The sequence below is a fragment of the Mus pahari genome, chromosome 2 (assembly GCF_900095145.1).
Source record: "Mus pahari chromosome 2, PAHARI_EIJ_v1.1, whole genome shotgun sequence".
Classification (NCBI taxonomy): Eukaryota; Metazoa; Chordata; class Mammalia; order Rodentia; family Muridae; genus Mus; species Mus pahari.
The window spans coordinates 13,097,130-13,114,940 of NC_034591.1; the positions used below are offsets into that span (position 1 = coordinate 13,097,130).

General features: G+C 40.4%; 1 protein-coding gene across 1 annotated transcript in view; it reads right to left on the reverse strand.

Annotated features, from left to right (window-relative positions):
* Positions 1-1,988: 1,988 nt before the first annotated feature.
* LOC110314435 (guanine nucleotide-binding protein G(i) subunit alpha-1) overlaps positions 1,989-17,811 on the reverse strand; it is a 76,016-nt gene continuing 60,193 nt past the window's right edge. The window contains exons 6-8 of the mRNA XM_021188796.2: positions 8,914-9,043; positions 7,267-7,420; positions 1,989-2,730 (exon numbers count right to left, since the gene is read on the reverse strand). Coding sequence (XP_021044455.1) covers positions 2,540-2,730; positions 7,267-7,420; positions 8,914-9,043 — 475 coding nt within the window. The 3' untranslated portion in view covers positions 1,989-2,539. The remainder of the gene's footprint in view (positions 2,731-7,266; positions 7,421-8,913; positions 9,044-17,811) is intronic.

Here is a 17,811-nt window from a genome sequence, read left to right on the forward strand (position 1 = left end):
TCACACACACACACACACATACACACACACACACACACAAACACACTCATAAAGTTTTAAGTTAATCGTTTTGTGTTGGACCATGTTCACAGGTGTCTTGTACCACATGTGACCTATGGCTTATATATCTTCAAGCAAGATGGTATTCAGTAGGTATGTTATATAGCTTTTCGCCACTATCAAAAATACATTTGAGGTAATGTGCAATGCTAAAAGGCTTAGTGTGACTTATGGATTTGGAGAGTCTAGACTGCTCAACTGACCCTAGTCTTTTAACCCTGTGGCAAGCATCATACTGGAAGTACAAGGGCACAAATGAATCTACTCACTGCCTCAGCCAAGCATTAAAGAAAGCAGGAATGGGGAGACCACCACAAGCATATTCTAATGCATATCTTTATGACCTGGGACCCCAATTCTCCAAGACTCTATGGGCAGAGTGAGCTGGGGGATGAATTCCCCTAAGTGGGTGAAAGGCAGGCAATTTAAATTTTGGCATCATCCTCACTTAGGGCAAACTCAAGCTTCTCAGACAGATAAAGCTAAACTGAGAGAGGAATGGAAACAAAGAAGGGAACTTTCACATAGTACACCTATATTCTAATACAAAATAAATCCAGTCAATAGGTTTGTAAAATTTTAAAAATTTAAATTTATTGGGATGTATTAGTAGCACAGTTACACAGAGTAGAGTTCAGGGATTCACCAATGATGGTCACCAATATGTGCTTCTTTGTGGCTTTTAAACCCTATTTTTCACCATTCAAATTTATCCAGAGTATACTTGACTTTCATACATAGCTTCACAATGTGGGTCTGACAGGTCTTCCATTAGTAAATGAATGGAAATGGATCTTTCATGAAAGGCACATAAAATAATCTAAACTAACACTGAAGGAATTTGGTAACGCTGAATCTCTTTACATTACAAAGAAGGAAACAAATTTGCTCAAAGTAAACAGGTGTGATTGTAGTTTAAATACAAGGGCTTTGTCAAAAAAATACATGTAAGTTCTCCACACTCTTACATATGCACAAATATCAACAGGGAGACTCTAAGGAACTGGCAACACCTAACTCAAGTGAGCAACTACGCACCAGCAAAGCTCATGGACAGACTTAATGTTGTAGGAAGGGAGAAGGAGCTGGGGAATGCCAGTCAGCTTGCTGGAACCAGGGCACACACACACATTTTAAATGATTTTTTTTTTAATGGCACTAACAAAGTTCAGTATGTAGCTGTTATGTAACATCTATTTAAGCCCACATACACTCACTTATCTTGTTAAATACTATTACTCAATTTCTAAGTATAATTGTCCACTTAATGTCAGAAATCATCCTATAGCTTTAAAAGAATATAAATTCAAGCAAGTGGAAGGAATTTGAATACCTAATGCAAAAGAAGTCATTTTGACATAAAGTGATGGACTTGAAACTAGTTCCACATGAATCAAAAGCTTGTATAATATCAGCAATATCATATGTTCTGATTTCCTTCCAGACAAGGAAGTATCAATGTATGTTTAAATACAAGGGCTTTGTCAAAAAAAAATACATAAATCAATGTCTCAAAATTCACATAATACTAAAATTTTTTACCCACAAAATGCTTTCATCACTCACTTAAACTTCATTATAAATAAAACAGTGGTTTAAGTGTATAAAACTAATTTAGCATCACTCCAAGGCAATGCAGAAATTCTATCCAGATACTAAGACCAAATTCAAACAAAGTAGTGGATTTAAAAGTGAAGGGTTTTTAAGTCTAAGATTCTGTATCCTGAAAAATCTTCAGATTTGGTTTCTTAAAACAAATCTAAAGTAGAATCGGAACATCATGCACTCTGTAAATAAATTCTAATGCACTCAATGCTTAAATAATTGATCCAAAGGCAAGTGCATCCAACCTCTGTAAGAACATCTGCATGGAACACATAAACTTTAGAGGACAGATCATGTTATTAAAATAGCCTGTGCAATGTTTGTACAAATAACATTTTACGAATACAAGTAAACATAGATTCAGGGTACGGGCAGTGACATTTCCTAATATTAATTATGGTACCTAAAATTTAGGGGCACGAACATAAATAAAGCTGATTAAAACTGCCAGACAAAGAACCCATCTGTCATTCCATACAAGGTACTTAATATTTATGTTTTTCCAAAGCCATCACACTAGACTCAAAGTTGCCACTCTTACAACCTAAACATAATGTGGGAAATCAAAAGTTATGAATACATCTCACATCTGCATATTTACACTTACACAGAAATCATCAGTACACTAGAGCCCAGCTTCAACATCACTCCTCCGTCCCACACTCCAGGGCCATCTTTCACCTTCAAGAAAGGTCCTTCTATCACGTTCAGATAAAGATACAATACAGAACAACTTTGGTCAGAACTCTGGTCAGGTCCAGGATGCATTCGCTGTACACTACATTCTGTGTTGCTGGGAGACTCTAGTCTAGAGAGATCCATATATAAGTACTCATCTGGTTGGAAAATGCATTTTTACTACCCACTGCAGAACTTAGAAGAGCCCACAGTCTTTTAGGTTATTCTTTATGATGACGTCTGTTACAGCATCGAACACAAACTGCACGTTCTTCGTATCTGTGGCGCACGTGAAGTGGGTGTAGATTTCCTTTGTGTCCTTCCTTTTATTGAGGTCTTCAAACTGACACTGAATATACGCAGCCGCTTCTTCATATGTGTTTGAGCCTGAGATGGAACAAAGGAAAGAAGTAGGCAAGAACTTAAACTTGTCTAGGGCTAAGTAAAAGACACTTTAAACCGCATATAGTCAGTTTTCTGCATATAAAATAGGGGGACTCCGTAACTGTCCTCTCCTTTCTAGAGCAAAACGAACTTTTTCTTTCCAAATGAAAAACACCATACATAAACTAATCTTTACAGGCCATCTTTAAACCTAAAGGTTCTGTCGCATGGCTGTCTATGCTTGTTCTGTTTCTGTTGAAATCTCCAAGAGTCAGACTTCTTTCTTATCTACCACACTCTTTCTTCTACATCCCTTAGCTGGAGAATTCAAGTCACTGAACCCTAAGGTTGGCCCACTGTTACTGTGTTAACCCAAGGGCAAATCAATAATGTCTGCCAATGCTTCCTTCTCTCCTTCCATATTCACTCATTAATTATCCTTTCATGATTGATTTCTGTTCATATCTGGAATATGGTTAAGGGCTATGAAGTTACAAAAAAGAAAGAAAGAAAGAAAGAAAGAAAGAAAGAAAGAAAGAAAGAAAGGAAGGAAGGAAGGAAGGAAGGAAGGAAGGAAGGAAGGAAGGAAGNGGAAGGAAGGAAGGAAGGAAGAAAGAAAGAAAGAAAGAAAGAAAGAAAGAAAGAAAGAAAGAAAGAAAGAAAGAAAGAAAGAAAGAAAGAAAGAGAAAGAAAAATGGGGTGGGGAGGGTCCTCCTGCTTTTACTTGAGGGGTTAGAGACTGGCTCTGAGTAAGAACAGCTCAGAAATGGGCTGGCAGAATGCGAGGTTAAGTACACACACTCTGCCCCTGAGACCCAGTGCTGAGGTGCAGGCTTGAGAACTGTGCTGTGGTCAGAGAACAGTCCCCAAGGCTGCTTGAGGACTGCACAGCCTTCTGCGTTGGGAAATATCCTGAAAGTTCATGCACTGTCACTGACATGTACAATCTGGGAGAATCAAATCATTAGTTGCCATTCAGAAATAAGGACTTTGAATCCTCTGCTGGACCCAAGGAGCCAAATATAAACATGGACGCACCATATGTGACCCAGCTGTGGCTTGCCAAACAGGCAAAAGGAAATAAGCCGCTCTAATGATCATTTTTCAGGGGGACAAGGGCAGGGGATGAATTAGGTGAGATGGAAGGGGGTGGGCAAGCTTCTGGGGTGATGGGAAAGTTCAGTTTCTGGACTCAGGCAGTACATGGCCACTTGGTACTGTCTATGTGTTCATTTCCCTCCTTTTCCTTTTATAAACTATTTTTTTATTATAACAGAATCACCTCATTTTTCATTTCCTTCCCTGCCTTGGAACACCTACCAAGGAGCCTTCCTTGCTCTCTTTCAAATTCACAGTCTTTTTCACTAACTGCTGCTCCATGTATATGGATGTGTACAAAACTACAACCTGCTCAGCCTGTTTCAGGTTGTCTATGTGTGTATTCTCAGGGCTGACCATGGTATTGGATAGACAACTGGTGCGCTCCTCCCTGAGAAGTTTCTGCTCTCACATCCCTGACTTGCCTGTAACTCTTTGTGTAGAATTGAGGCCTCTTGGATTTTCTCTCATCTACTCTGGGATGTCTATCGGTGCTGTCCTTGTTTAGCTCATGCCTAGGCAGTCACGTGAGACTCTGTGTGTAACTTCTGACATTACTAGGAGATACAATCGCACATCCAACTCTAACCTTCTGGCTCTTACAGTCATTCCGCCTCTGCTTCCATGTTATTTCCTGAGCCTTAGATGTAGGAGCTAATTCATAGATGTATGAATTGGAACTGGACCCCACAACTCTGTATTTGATTGTTTGTGTTTTTCTAAACATGTCTCATATTAGAGCTAACTGCATATTTGTCTACTTGATACTGTTAGAATATATGATAAGGCATATAACAGAACAAAATCTATTAAATCCTTCTTTTATAATAACCCAAATGACTCATGTGCCTTTCAGGGTTCTTTGTGCTCTCCGCTTCTGCTCTGAGGTGCTCTGTTCCACAGCTGGGTCTCAGTGTTTACCATGACAACTCAGTATACAAAGTGCTGCTGTGTTCTACAGCACTGCTTCTGTGTTGCCCACCACCATCCAGGATGTCCACCCTTTCCACAGCTAATCAAAATGCTGCTCTACAGAGCATGCCTTAACTAACCAAACCCAGGCAGGTTCTGTACCACTTTAAAACACAAAACAAAAAAACCTCTAACAGATAATACAAACACTATCTCAGTTTTGTTACATGTTTTGCTGAATCTCAATTCTTTTTCACCGTTACACATCCTGAAATAGAATGTAATGACTCTATCCTGCCAACCCCATACATTGTTATCACATCATGCATAAAAATACCATGCAATGCATGGAAAATGCCACATGACAAGGCCCAGAGAGAAGTTGCTTTTAGTGTGCTAGACAGCATGAATGACACAACCACCATCACTGAGTTTCTACTTTAATTGTTTTATGTAATAATAAGCTTTAAAAAAATCAAATCATTCAGTGCTCTAAAATTTGTATGCAATGAACAGTGTCTTGTTGGGTTAAAAAAGCAATTAGAATATAACTCCTAAATTAATTACAAAGGTGTTTGGGTGAAGTAATTTATACTTGGTACAGAGCTCACAGGCAATACACATTCTTGGTAGCTAAATTACTGTGCCCCAGGGGCTACCAGGTCCGTGAATAAACCGCTGAACACATTCTTTGATCTGATTTTCAGTCTGAACAAGAATAAAGTGTGTGTGTTTGTGTATGTGTGTTTCAGTGTGTGTACGTTCATGCTGGGGCCATAGGTACTGTCTACCATGTGAACTTTCCTAAACAAATATATGATTGGGTGAAGGCAACTTTAAAACTGAAAACTTTATGAGACAGTCAAAGGAGGAGAGATTAGCTTGGCTTATGCTTCAGTACTAAAAACCACATTCAAGAAACAGTTGAAAATAGAGGCAAGGGTCTGCAGTTCAGGGACTGACAACACAATTCAACACAGCCAGTATGACCATGAAAGGACTGGAAATGGACCCTGGTGAAATGGCAACTTACAGTGAAGGAGAAGGAGGTGCTCTGCAAGTCAGCAGACAGAGGCAGGGCACACCCAAGCAGGTGGGGGCTACACAGGGTTTATCCATAAAACATAAAAGGTCATAATCATAAGACCAAGAGCTCATAGTGATTCAAGAAGCAACTGAACCAGTTCTAAGAGCAAGTAGTGCACATTTGAAATTATAATCTTAGCACTTGGGATATCAAATGATTATGTAATAGACTTGTGTTTACCAAGGAACAAGTCCTTTCTGCTTCCAGTGAGACCCTAACTAACCACAGCCTGCTCGGTGCAGGTCTGGGTGCAGATGTGTGGTGCACTGGGGTCTCAAGATGGACTATGTCTGAGCAGGGCTATCCAAGAACCAACACCAACGGGCTGTTCAGCGTCTGCTCGGAAGCAGGATTCACTCAGTACCCACCAACAACCCGTTCAGTGCAGCATTGACTCAAATTTTATTTAGACTTTGAGAAGTTCTGGAGAATTTTCTGCTTTTTCAAACAGACTGAGGTAAAGGTTAAGAATATTTAGATTTTAGATTTAGAGTTCATACAAACCAGTGGAAGTCTTATATTTTAAAGAAACAGGATGGATATAAATATATATGAAAACCAATTTACTTTGCTTATATATGAAAGGGTGTGTGGGGATAGATAGCTCTGGTCCTGGCATTCACTTTTTATTTTGGAAAAAGGTTCTCATATACCATGATCTGTCTTTGAACTTTCTATGTAGACCAGGATGGCCTTGAAGTACTGATGTTCCTATTCATCCCCCAAGACTGGGGCTCATAAGTGTGAACACCAGACTTGCTTTGAATATCAGTTGGGATGTGCTCCAAGGAACTAAACCAAGTTAAAACCAAGGTTTTAACCCAGTTCCTAATTTTATATATGAGGCACTGGAACACAGATAAAGTATCTGCTTTATTTGCAATCACAGACCTAATTTTGTAAAAGCTAGGGGTACACTGTCTATGAGAATCTCACTATTAAGGCCTGGATTTCCTATCAAAGTTTCCCTGACACCATGGAGGAAGTGGCTGCCTCTCTGGCTCCTCTTCACTTGTCTTCTTACAGTAATATTCATGGTCCCTCTTAGAAGCAGGGTGACTGCTATTGTTTACCATGTGCCTATTAGCATGCATGTGTTTGAAAGAAGATAGTGAGCAGAAAACAGATCTTATCCATCTTATTTATGTAGTCTGTGATCTGGTTATTTTATGAACAAGCCAGTGTTTAAATTTACAGAGACATAGAGACATCTCTGGAAATTACCTACAAGCCTTTTCACAAAGCGAACAAGGGATTTTCAGAAAACGTATGTACACCTTAAGGGACTATTTGTGCTCAAATGCAGTTAGAAAAATATTACACCCTCCAGTGAAAGAATTAGCATGTCAATAAATTCAAACCAACACCTGAAAATCTTGCCTTACAGGGAATTTCACTTAGAAACGCAGGATAAGGTAGGTCACTCTAAGAGATTGAAATACCTGCATATTCTGGATAGCATATCGTGAGGGGACTCTTTTTGATTTTTTCTTCAAAGAGGTCCTTCTTGTTCAGGAAAAGGATGATGGATGTATCTGTAAACCACTTGTTGTTACATATGCTATCGAACAGCTTCATGCTTTCGTGCATACGGTTCTGTAATAGAAAATGAGATCAGTTTCTGAGGCTCTGTTTTAAAAAGAACAAATGTGGCAACTGCCAGATCCTTTCAGCTGAAAAGCACGTAACACTCTGAAGGATGGCCCGGTTGGTGTCTCAACTCCAATTTTGTCTCTAACCTGTTCTGTCTGAGTCACTTTGGCGTATTTCAAACTGAAGAAGAAAAAGCCTTAAAGGTTTACTCCCTGTGATGGAAGGGAAGCTGGCCCCAGGTGAAAGCAATTACCTCCTGATGAAAAAAAAAAAAAATCCCCTCCCTCTCCCTCAAGCAACAACAATATCCTAGACAACAGCTGGAGACCCTGCACAACCAACCAGGGCTATGACAGTGATCAACCAGACCACAGTTTGACCCAGACACTGGGACGATGCACACTCAGTGCTTCCTGCTTTTTCTTTTGCTCTTCTCAGTATCCAACAACAGCCTAGGGTGCGGATACCCTGTTCACCCAGTAAGGCTGTAGGGCGCGGATACCCTGTTCTCCCAGTAAGGCTGTAATGAATGATTTTTTTTCCCACTTCATCCTGGCCAGCCACCTTCAAACTAGACTTATCAGGTAATAGTTGGCCAGGTCCAGTGGTTGAGGCTTCTATACAGTCAGATCTCTGTTCTAGCGCTGATAGTATCCCAGAATACTACATTCTTTGTCATTTCTGGACAAGCACAACATAGGTGTTAGCGGGCACCTTGTTTCAACGTCATTCAAACATCACTGGCTCAGTGCTGGCTGTGTTATGACCAATGACTGAGAGCTATAGGATGTCACAGACAAGGGGTGTCCACATAGGAACACATGGAGGAAATGTCACTGTTGCACAGGCCACCTAAGCTTTGCTTAGGAGGTAGGTGGAAGCTTTAAGAGCACTGTGTTAAACGGAGAGAGCTGAAATCCAATTAGTTCAACACCGTGGATGTTAGAGAAGATAACTTCCAGTTCTTGTTTTCTACCCTTTCGTGCTCTGTGTTCAAAGAGGATACTGACATGTTTTACAGTGGGGAATTGCAAAAAAATATATCTTATGCCCCATTCTCCCACCTGACTGATGACTGTATGATCTTGATCTAGAAACCTGCTCATAATTTTCATGTTTACAAGTGCTAGAGTTTTCAATGTATTAAAAAAATATTTCCCAGAGTAGTGGCATATTTATTGGATGTTGAAAATTGTTTTTTTATAACTAGAGAAGTATAACATATAAGGAAGATTACAGACTGACGGAGTAACTCATGGGGAAATATGAGCCTTGGGCAGATGCAGGCAATTCCCAGGCATCTGGATGGAGAGACACCTGTGCCTTCTGAGCATCGGTGCCCTCCGTGCTGCAGCGGCGAGGCTGAGGCAAAGAACCTGAACTTGCAAACACTTCGTTCGTGTGCAAGGACTTCTCAAGGTTCCTCAGCTAAGGTCTTGGCAACGTGTGCAGCTCTTGACATTTCAGGCTGCACCCCCACAGCTGTGTCTACTTGCCATTTCTTCATCTTCAGCAAGAACCAGGTCATAGTCACTCAGGGCCACGCAGAAGATGATGGCAGTCACTCCTTCAAAGCAGTGAATCCACTTCTTCCGCTCTGACCTCTGACCTCCCACATCAAACATTCTGTAAGAGGAAATTTTATGATTTGACACCACATTAAATGTTCAAAAGCTCCAAGTTCTGTAATGCCAAAAAAAAAAAAAAAAAAAAAGGAAAAAAGAAAAAAGAAAATGTTTCACATAGCTTGAGGGCTGTGGGATGGGAAGAAAGGAGAAAAGGGACATAGTGGGAGGAAAAAAATGTTACCAGTTAATTTTCTCAAAGGGCATGTTTATAAATCATTCTTATTAAGCATTTGATTACAGCAAGAGTAACTATAAAGCAAAATCAAAAATACTCTCAACACACAGCATACATGGGTCCTAGAGGTGGCCCAGAGAATTCCTAGCAGCCTGACTTCAATGCCTGGATCCTCTCCACACCCACTCTGTGGCATGTGTATATGTGTGATGTCCTGCATGCACATATACACATAAACAAATGATAATAAATGAAAAGTTAATTTTTTAAAAGCACAGACATCCATTAACAAACATATGAAAGCACTTGGGGACATCACAGCAGCTGAAGATGAATGCATCACACTGTTGTCAACACTGACAGTCCCACAAAGCAATGGAGGAAGCCAGAGATCAAAGGAGCGCACTCAACTTGCCAGTCCTGGGTATTAGAGCTACACAACAGGGCTCCCCTATTCCAACTAAGAAATGACTTCTGTTAAAGCAGAAAGCAAGATGTTGGAGGAAAGAAAAAGCAATTCCAGGTGAGAAAATGGTTCTGAAACAAAGCAATTTAGAAAGAGGCCAAAAGGTTTGTGTGGATTACAGAATAAAACGGAAAGGGGTAGGGGCTTGAAATTTAGAATAAAATTCCACAATTTTTATATAAGGTACAATTATGGGGAATTGGAGGCCAACGTACAAGGTTCTGACACAATCAAACAACATAATGCCAATGACCTTTTCTTCTCATTCCTGGCAAGAGTTTATAAAGTTAAGCAAAAGTTTAAATTTGCATAGACTACATTATACAGCCTAGAAATAACCACTTATATAATGGAAGCACTCTGTAAACTGGCACATTTTTAAAGGCCCCATTTATCTTGATGGTACACTAATTAAAACCATTCCTATTTAATTCCCCACAGAGCAGTAGTGGCCTACAAACCAAATCTGAGTTTGTCCACTAAGGCTGTTACTTTTGTCATTATGGCTGAGCTGGAAGCTGCTCACTAAAGTATGTTATAACAAAATGATCCTACCACAGCATAAATCAGAGTGCAGGAAAGAACAGAAAGCAGAGTGGTTAAGATAATGACACATCGTAAGAGAGATCAAACAAGAACAAAGGGAAAACCCATTTAATTAGATCAACATTTCTTAAATTGCCTCGGAATACAATTCATAAAGTTTTAGTATAACCTGAAGAAAGCTCTGTGACCCAACATGCACCTCTCCTCCATTCTCCCCAATGGTCCAGTCCTTCCCATTCTCCACCTTCTCTGTGCTGGTTTGCCAACTAAGTTACTTAATGCCTTCTTAGTGCTTCTGTGTTACAATGTAGTTGACACAAGCTGATTTGAAGTAATGAAGACTTGTCCTGAGTGGTGTCGACAGGCTCTCTCTAAGCTACAATGAGCAGGACTAAAACTGGGGTTTCTCAGACAAAATAGCAAAAAATGCTTAGGACTGCAACTCAGTTTTTAGTTAAGCTTGACAGCCTCCTCTACAGACTCAGGTCTGCCAGCCTCAGCAGCCATGTGTTCAAGTGACAGCAAATAGTCTAGCGATCATGTCCTCTGAAGACTATAGAGTAGCGCAAAAGGCAGAGCCAACAAAGGGAGCTTCAGTAACTGAATAATGAGTAGCATCTTGAGGTGTACTGAAGTACTTCACTGAAAAAGAAACAACTAGATTATCTTGTGGTACAGACAACAAGGTTTGGTTCTATTTCAAATTTAGGCAAAACTGAAAACCCTGCAGTTTTCTTCAGTCTTAGAGTATACAGAGGCTGTGAGGAACAGAACATGAACAGGAAGCTGGTGAGATACACCTGTAATGAGTTCTCACACCAAATGGAAAATGTACTCTGCAGGGAAGGTGATGCTGTAACTGGTGGAATTGTTTGAGTTGCTTGTCTACCTCAGTCTGGAAGTAACAAACTCGTCTGCTTATAGCAACACAACAGCAGAAAAGTATGACTTCTAAGTCAAAAGGGAGTCTTGAGTCCCTCTCCCCATACAAGAAAGAAGAACACGGGGCAGTAGAGTTAGAACAGATGTGAGCCAAGGTATGCTGTAAATTGCCAGCAGCTATCAGGGACCGTCTTCGTCAGAGCCCTGAGAGGGAGTGCGGCCTTCCACTGAACTCATTTCATCTCTCCCCTCTAGATCAGGAACCTGGTCAATTTCTACTTGTTCATGAACCCAGTTAGTTTCAATTTGTTACCAAAGCCCTAGGAAGAGAAAACATTCTTGGGCAATGAATATATTTTACCTGTAAATTATATCTTTTGTCATAGCAATCACCATCGAAAGATTAGATATCTTTTTTTTAATGTCTTTCCACTTGAAGAATTTAAAAGCAAAGACTCTTGTCTCTCTTGTTTATGTCCCCAACATGTGATACATAAAGAACCTCCTAACTATATCCTACTAAGTGAGTAAACTATGCCTACTAAATACTTTCTGACACTTAAATAACACCTAGGATAAGGGAGGTACCCAAGAACCAATGGGGGTGACCCTAGCTGTGATTCACACCATTGGGGATATGGAACCTGAAGAGGCCACCTCCTGTAGTCAGACAAGAGCTCCAGTGGAGCAATAGAGACACCAACCCACCCATATAACTGTCAACCCAAATTTATCCTGTCTACAAGAAATGCAGGGACAGGGGATGGAGCAGAGACTGAGGGGACAGGTCCAACTTTAGACCTATCCCATGGGCAAGTACCAATCCCTAACATTACTAATGATACTCCGTGATGCTTGCAGACAGGAGCATGTTGTCCTCTGAGAGGCTCTCCCTAGCAGCTGACTCAGATACAGACACCCACAACCAAAGGGTGAATGGAGCGTGGGGACTCTTATGGAAGAACAGGAGGAAGGACTGCGGCCCTGAAGAAGATGAGAACTCCATAGGAAGACCAACAGAGTCAACTAACCTAGACCTTTAGGGCTCTCAGAATCTGAACCACCCATCAAAGAACATACACAGGCTAGACCTAGGCCTCCCCACTCACATGTAACAGATGTGCAGCTTGGCCTTCACATGGATCCTGAACAGCTGGAGCGAGGCTATCACAAAAGCTGTTGCCTGTACATGGGATATGTTCTATAAGCTGGGGTGTGTTGTCTGGCTTCAATGGGAGAGGAAGCTCCTGGCCTTACAGAGACTTGAATTACCAAGGTTGGGGCCCCACTCAATCAAAAAAGAACAGGAGAGGGAGATGGGGAAGGATTGTGGGAGGGGGTGACTAGGAGGGGGGCAGTGACTTGGATGTAAAGTGAATAAGTAAAGAAATAAAATTCGAAAAAAAGTAGACTAATTTTGTTATGTTTAAGATTTGGAACTGCCTTCTAGATTAAATGAATGTTGAAACCAAAGAGATTTCATTCTATGTGACAGTTGGGTACTCTGAGTATAGAAGAAACCTCCCCCATATTTAACTTAAGAACTATAAATGAATGAAGGTCCTTCATAGATTGGTCATAAATTGGAACAGGTCGGCCAGCGGTTCTCAAGTTGTCTAATCAGAAATGACCAAGTGATGCTGAAGTCATTGATCTGGGACTATCACTTGAGAAAGAACCTATAGGCTAACTAGCATCAACACTTGAGACCAAATTGTGTTTAAAGTTAGTAAGCATTTAAAGAGCTAAATGAAGATAATAACCAAAATATCTAGTTCTTACTACTGTTTTCATGTTCCATAAGGCATATAAATCACAGAGTATTCAGAAATGTTATAATTATTTACTCAGAAATCTTATAATTCTTTAATATATTGTTTCTCAAATTCTGAGTCTCTATTTAGACAACAAAAAACATCACATAATCTGTTCTCCTTCATATGAAAATCTTGTAAACTGTATCAACTAGAGAATCAATCTGAATTTCTTAGGTATTTTTAGAAGTTGAAGGGAATGTTGGCTTTCCTGAAATATAGTAACTTAGCCTTTGAAGTTTTCCAGTTCCAATGTGACCTAGCCCGACTAGTGCAAAATTAGCTAACTGTATATGGATACCAAGCTCATTAAAAGAACACTGTGTCCCCAAATCTATTAAACATTTATATCATTAAAAAGGAATGGAAGCTTTTCTTAAACTATGCTAATTTTATAACAGAAAGGATAAATTAAATCTTTAACTGGGAATTGCTAACTAGAGCTGCTCACTCTTCTGTCATTAGACAAAGACCCTGACCATCAAGACCTATCCATACAGACAGATCCTTAAGTTGTAATAAAGCCCCTCATAGCTCATTTTCTATTTGTTAATTCATTCATACAGAAATGTGAAATATATTTCACTTAGCAATTAAAATTAGATGAAAAATCACAACCTGGAGCACACAGAGCTCTAGTAAGTGACCAGCACAGTACAGGCTTCTCAGTAGATTCACACTAAGTACACATCTGCCCTCATCCATTGGGGACCCATTAACACAGAAAGAGCAAAGCTAGAAACACATGTAAGCAATCGCTGTGATTTAGCAAACTCATAATCAGAAGAACCCATACCTAACATTTTAGACTAAATATCTCTACGTCATCAAATGAAAACTGAAACTAGGCGCATTGTGTGATATTGTATCTCACACAAGGAATAAGAAACACTTCCTGGGAAGAACATGGTGACAACTGACTTCAGTGGATATTTGATGTCGAATAACAACTTAAAAAAAAAAAAAAAAAAACTCTAGGAACGTGTATTCTGAGAGAGTACCCTGAACCAATTCTAACATGATTTCATATGGCCAGATTGTCTTAAAATCAAACAATACACCAACTCTTGCCTTTGTCACCTGTCATGCCAATGGTGTTCTATTTTTACACAACTTTTAAAAGGAGGGAAAAAGGATTCACTTTATTATTAAGCTTCTGATCAAGGGCAACATTTGAATAGTTAAGCAACTGAATGGAGCTTACACAGATATTTAGCAAGGGAAATCTATGTCCAAGTCCCTTCTGTTCTGACTGAAATGTACTCTAGTTCTTCCTTGGACTACCCAGGCTAACAGCCAGCCATTTCCTTCCTAAAACACAGCAATTTAGATTTTCTCTGGTTAATGGCCACTAAAACCCCTGGGTGTGGTAGCATACACCTTTAAACACATAACACATAACACCTTTTTTTAAGGCTCAAACAGGTACATCTATAGATTTGAGGGTAGCCTGGTCTACACAGTGAGTTCTAGACCCTCAGGGCTACATGAGACCCTGTCTCAAAAAAACAGCAAAATGAAACAAAAAGCAATCAGTCAAACAAACAAACAAACAAACAAACAAAAATCCTCAGAAAACAAGGCTTAAAAAAATCAGACTCTAAGATGTCTTAGAGTTAGGCAAATAGATTTTAAGTCTTCAAGTAACAAACATCTTTAGAATTAAATATCATTGAATAGTTTTAAGACAAATGGAGCAACAAATGAATGTTTCTAGACCAGACAATGCATATAATTACATGACAACCTACAAGTATAACAAACATGCTACATGGCAAAGCAACTCCACAAGAAGAAAAAAAATATACCCACCATGAGGTACAAATAGAAGGAATACAAATGAGAATCCTAAGAGTGAATGCAAAACCACACCTACTATATAAAATTAGTACTGCAGATAAGCAATCTATATCTCAGTAAGGACATTAGGGAAATAGAGGCATTTTTATCCAGCAACATGGCTGCTCTGGCAAGGGATCACATCCAAAGACATTTTAGGTCTCTGTGATCTGGCTGTGATGCAGACATGCCCTGGATTAGAGTATGGTCTGGCTGACCATGTCTGTGTTAGACAGGGCTTTAGTACACACTTTAATCCCCAAACAGTGATATCTAATTGTGGGGCACAGTGACGAATCAGGGGAAGATTTGACAGAAAGATTCAGAGATAGGATTGGTCCAGCTATTTACAAGCAGTGCAGGGAGATTCACTTGGAAATTGAGTCAGTTGAGTGGAGCTGAGTTCAGAGCAGTTTAGTTGAGTGAAGGCAGTGCAGTGGAGTTGAGTTCATTCATGAGTCCATGCAGTGCAGGGCAGGTCAGCAGAAGCAGCTGAAGCCAGAGACTAAGGAGGAGCCAGATGATTAGAACAAATCGCCAGAGTTAGTGTGTGCCCAAGCAGAGCAATTCAGTGAGAAGCTGAGAGATGCCAACTGAATCAGTCAGCTTGGAGAGGAGTTTGAGCCAGAACAGCTGAGTCGAAACAGGCAGAGTTCAAAAACAACTAGAAAGATTTTTCTCCAGTAAGCAGCTGAGATAGCAATTACATCTGGCAAGTGAAAGTTAAATTTACAGGGAAGCAGTTGCTTGTTTGAGGGAAAAGAGATCATGGAGAATTAGAATTGAACTGATGTTCTTTGGAAAGCTGAAGTACGGGAATCGCTAACTCAGTGACAATGACATTAGATGGTGTGCTGCACTTACAACGCATACTCACATGGGCACACATACGGGAACAGGGAAGCAGGCTGAGATGGAGCAGTAGGTGTGTGACCATGCTCTTAGATGTGGGAACTGAGCCTTCATTAGGAAGGAAACTGATGTTGATGTGGTTTGTTTTGCTTTTTAACAAGGCTCTGTGAGTCTCTTTAGTTAAATTGCTTTGAGAAATTCTGTTTCCCTTATCACTTCAGAAGATCACGGCTACATCCACTCCAGTAGTGACAAGCGCGACAGGCCCCCAAAACCTAGGTGCTGTCCTGAGGTGAAAAGTTCACAGAAACTTAGTCTCCTGGAATTGTGGCATCCTGTATAACGAATGTTCCAATGTCCTTGCTTTAGTTGGTAAATGGATCTATGTGCTTTCCATTAATATTGCTTTATTATAAGTGCTCCTAAGGTTTGACTTTTTGACATATATCTAAGTTAGATTCTAGGCAGTTCTTGAGCTGACCCTGGGCATGGATAGCTCACTGCCCTACGCAGGAATTTACCATTATCTAGGAAGAAGGAAGTTTGTGATCTAAGGAGGAACCAGAGTAGGTACTTAGAACCACAGATAGCTGAGTTACACCCATACAATGGCTTAGGGGGAAGGTGGACTGTACAATAGACTCGCATAGGAACTATGGCAAGGGCATGAAGCCCTTGCCCCTGACTTCTAAGTTTAAGCTGACTTTAGGTGGAACTGTTTCTGATCCCAGTTGCTAACAATGAATTTTATCCCAGTTGGTTCCTGCCAGTCCTTCAGTGTTTGCATTCCTCTGTTTTGTGTAACTTCCCTATTTTCTTCTGTATAAAAAGTCTGATGCTCGATTTGACATTACATTCAAATATTACACGCTCTCTCATGTCGGTCTGTTTGTCATTTGCTGAATCCTCACTCACCTGCAACCAGAGACCCGATGCACGCAGATAGGAGACCCCAGAAAGGAGGTAGTCTGCGGCAGATCACAGCTAGGTACAGCAGTCTAACCCATGATTAATAAAGCTTTCTTATGAATGACTATTATGAACCAAGCATTTTATAAGCAAAGCAAACAAAGATAAAATAATTTTGGTGACAGCACGAGCTAGTCCATTTCATGCCGGTGGAGACAATGACTCTAGAGGTGAGTCAGAAGTTGCTGATGGTTTTGCCTTTCTTTCCTTTTTGCCCTTCAGTGTTTCAGATACTGTGTTGATGGTAAGGAAGAAAAGATAATGGAATATATTTCCAGCCACATGGAGTTTAGATTTCTACAAACCACTCATAAAGCACTAAAGGTAGCCTGGAAAGGAATATGTGTCACGAGTAGATTAAGCAATGCTCTATCTAGAAATCTTAATAAAACAGGGGTATGGATTCCAGGACAACTCTCATAAGGGAAGAGGCATATCACAGACTTGTTTTCTAATCTCACTTCTATACTGCAAGTGGGGTCTGCACACCCAGAGTCACTGCATCTGTAATGTCCTGCAGAAGCAGGGTGCACCTGACAGGACCGTACACTCCAATACAACCAAGTGCTCTCTAAACCAGAACTGGCAGTACTCCCCAACCAAGCTCACAGACATGGATTTAAGAAAAAAAAAAAAAAAAAAGGAAACCTCCACCTGCTGGACCAAGAAAAATGATACAAACCCATGTATTCCTTCTTTGGAGTTATTAATTAGCTGCTATTTCCATGGTCTAGGGAACATGGTATGTAATGAGTCTGAGTAATCCACTGCCAGGTTTGTGTGCTGGAGAGACCCGGCGGCAAGCTGCCCAAGGGCTTTAAAAAGCAGGATCCTTTCCTCTGGACACAAAACTAACACTCAGGGAATGTGTCAGTTCAAGTGAAATTGAATCATAAGACATGTGGGTTTTGAAAAACAATTTCCTGCAGTTCCCATATAGAGCTTCAAAATACAAAAACACAGTATGAAGGAGAGACGAAGGATTTTATATTTTTTACACATCAGGGAACCGCACCGTGGTCTTGGATTTTTATGAAGACGCCTGCATTTTTGTTTCAGAAAACCTTTCTGTGGTCAAGTTGTTTTCCTGGGGGGATAAGTCTTCTATGAGATGATGCACTGCCTCCTGTTTCTGGATTCCACCATCATTACTGAAAGGAAAGCAAGGTGGGCAGAATGCTGAGCCCACTGAGCATGTGCAGCAGTGCTGCGCGGGGTAGGGG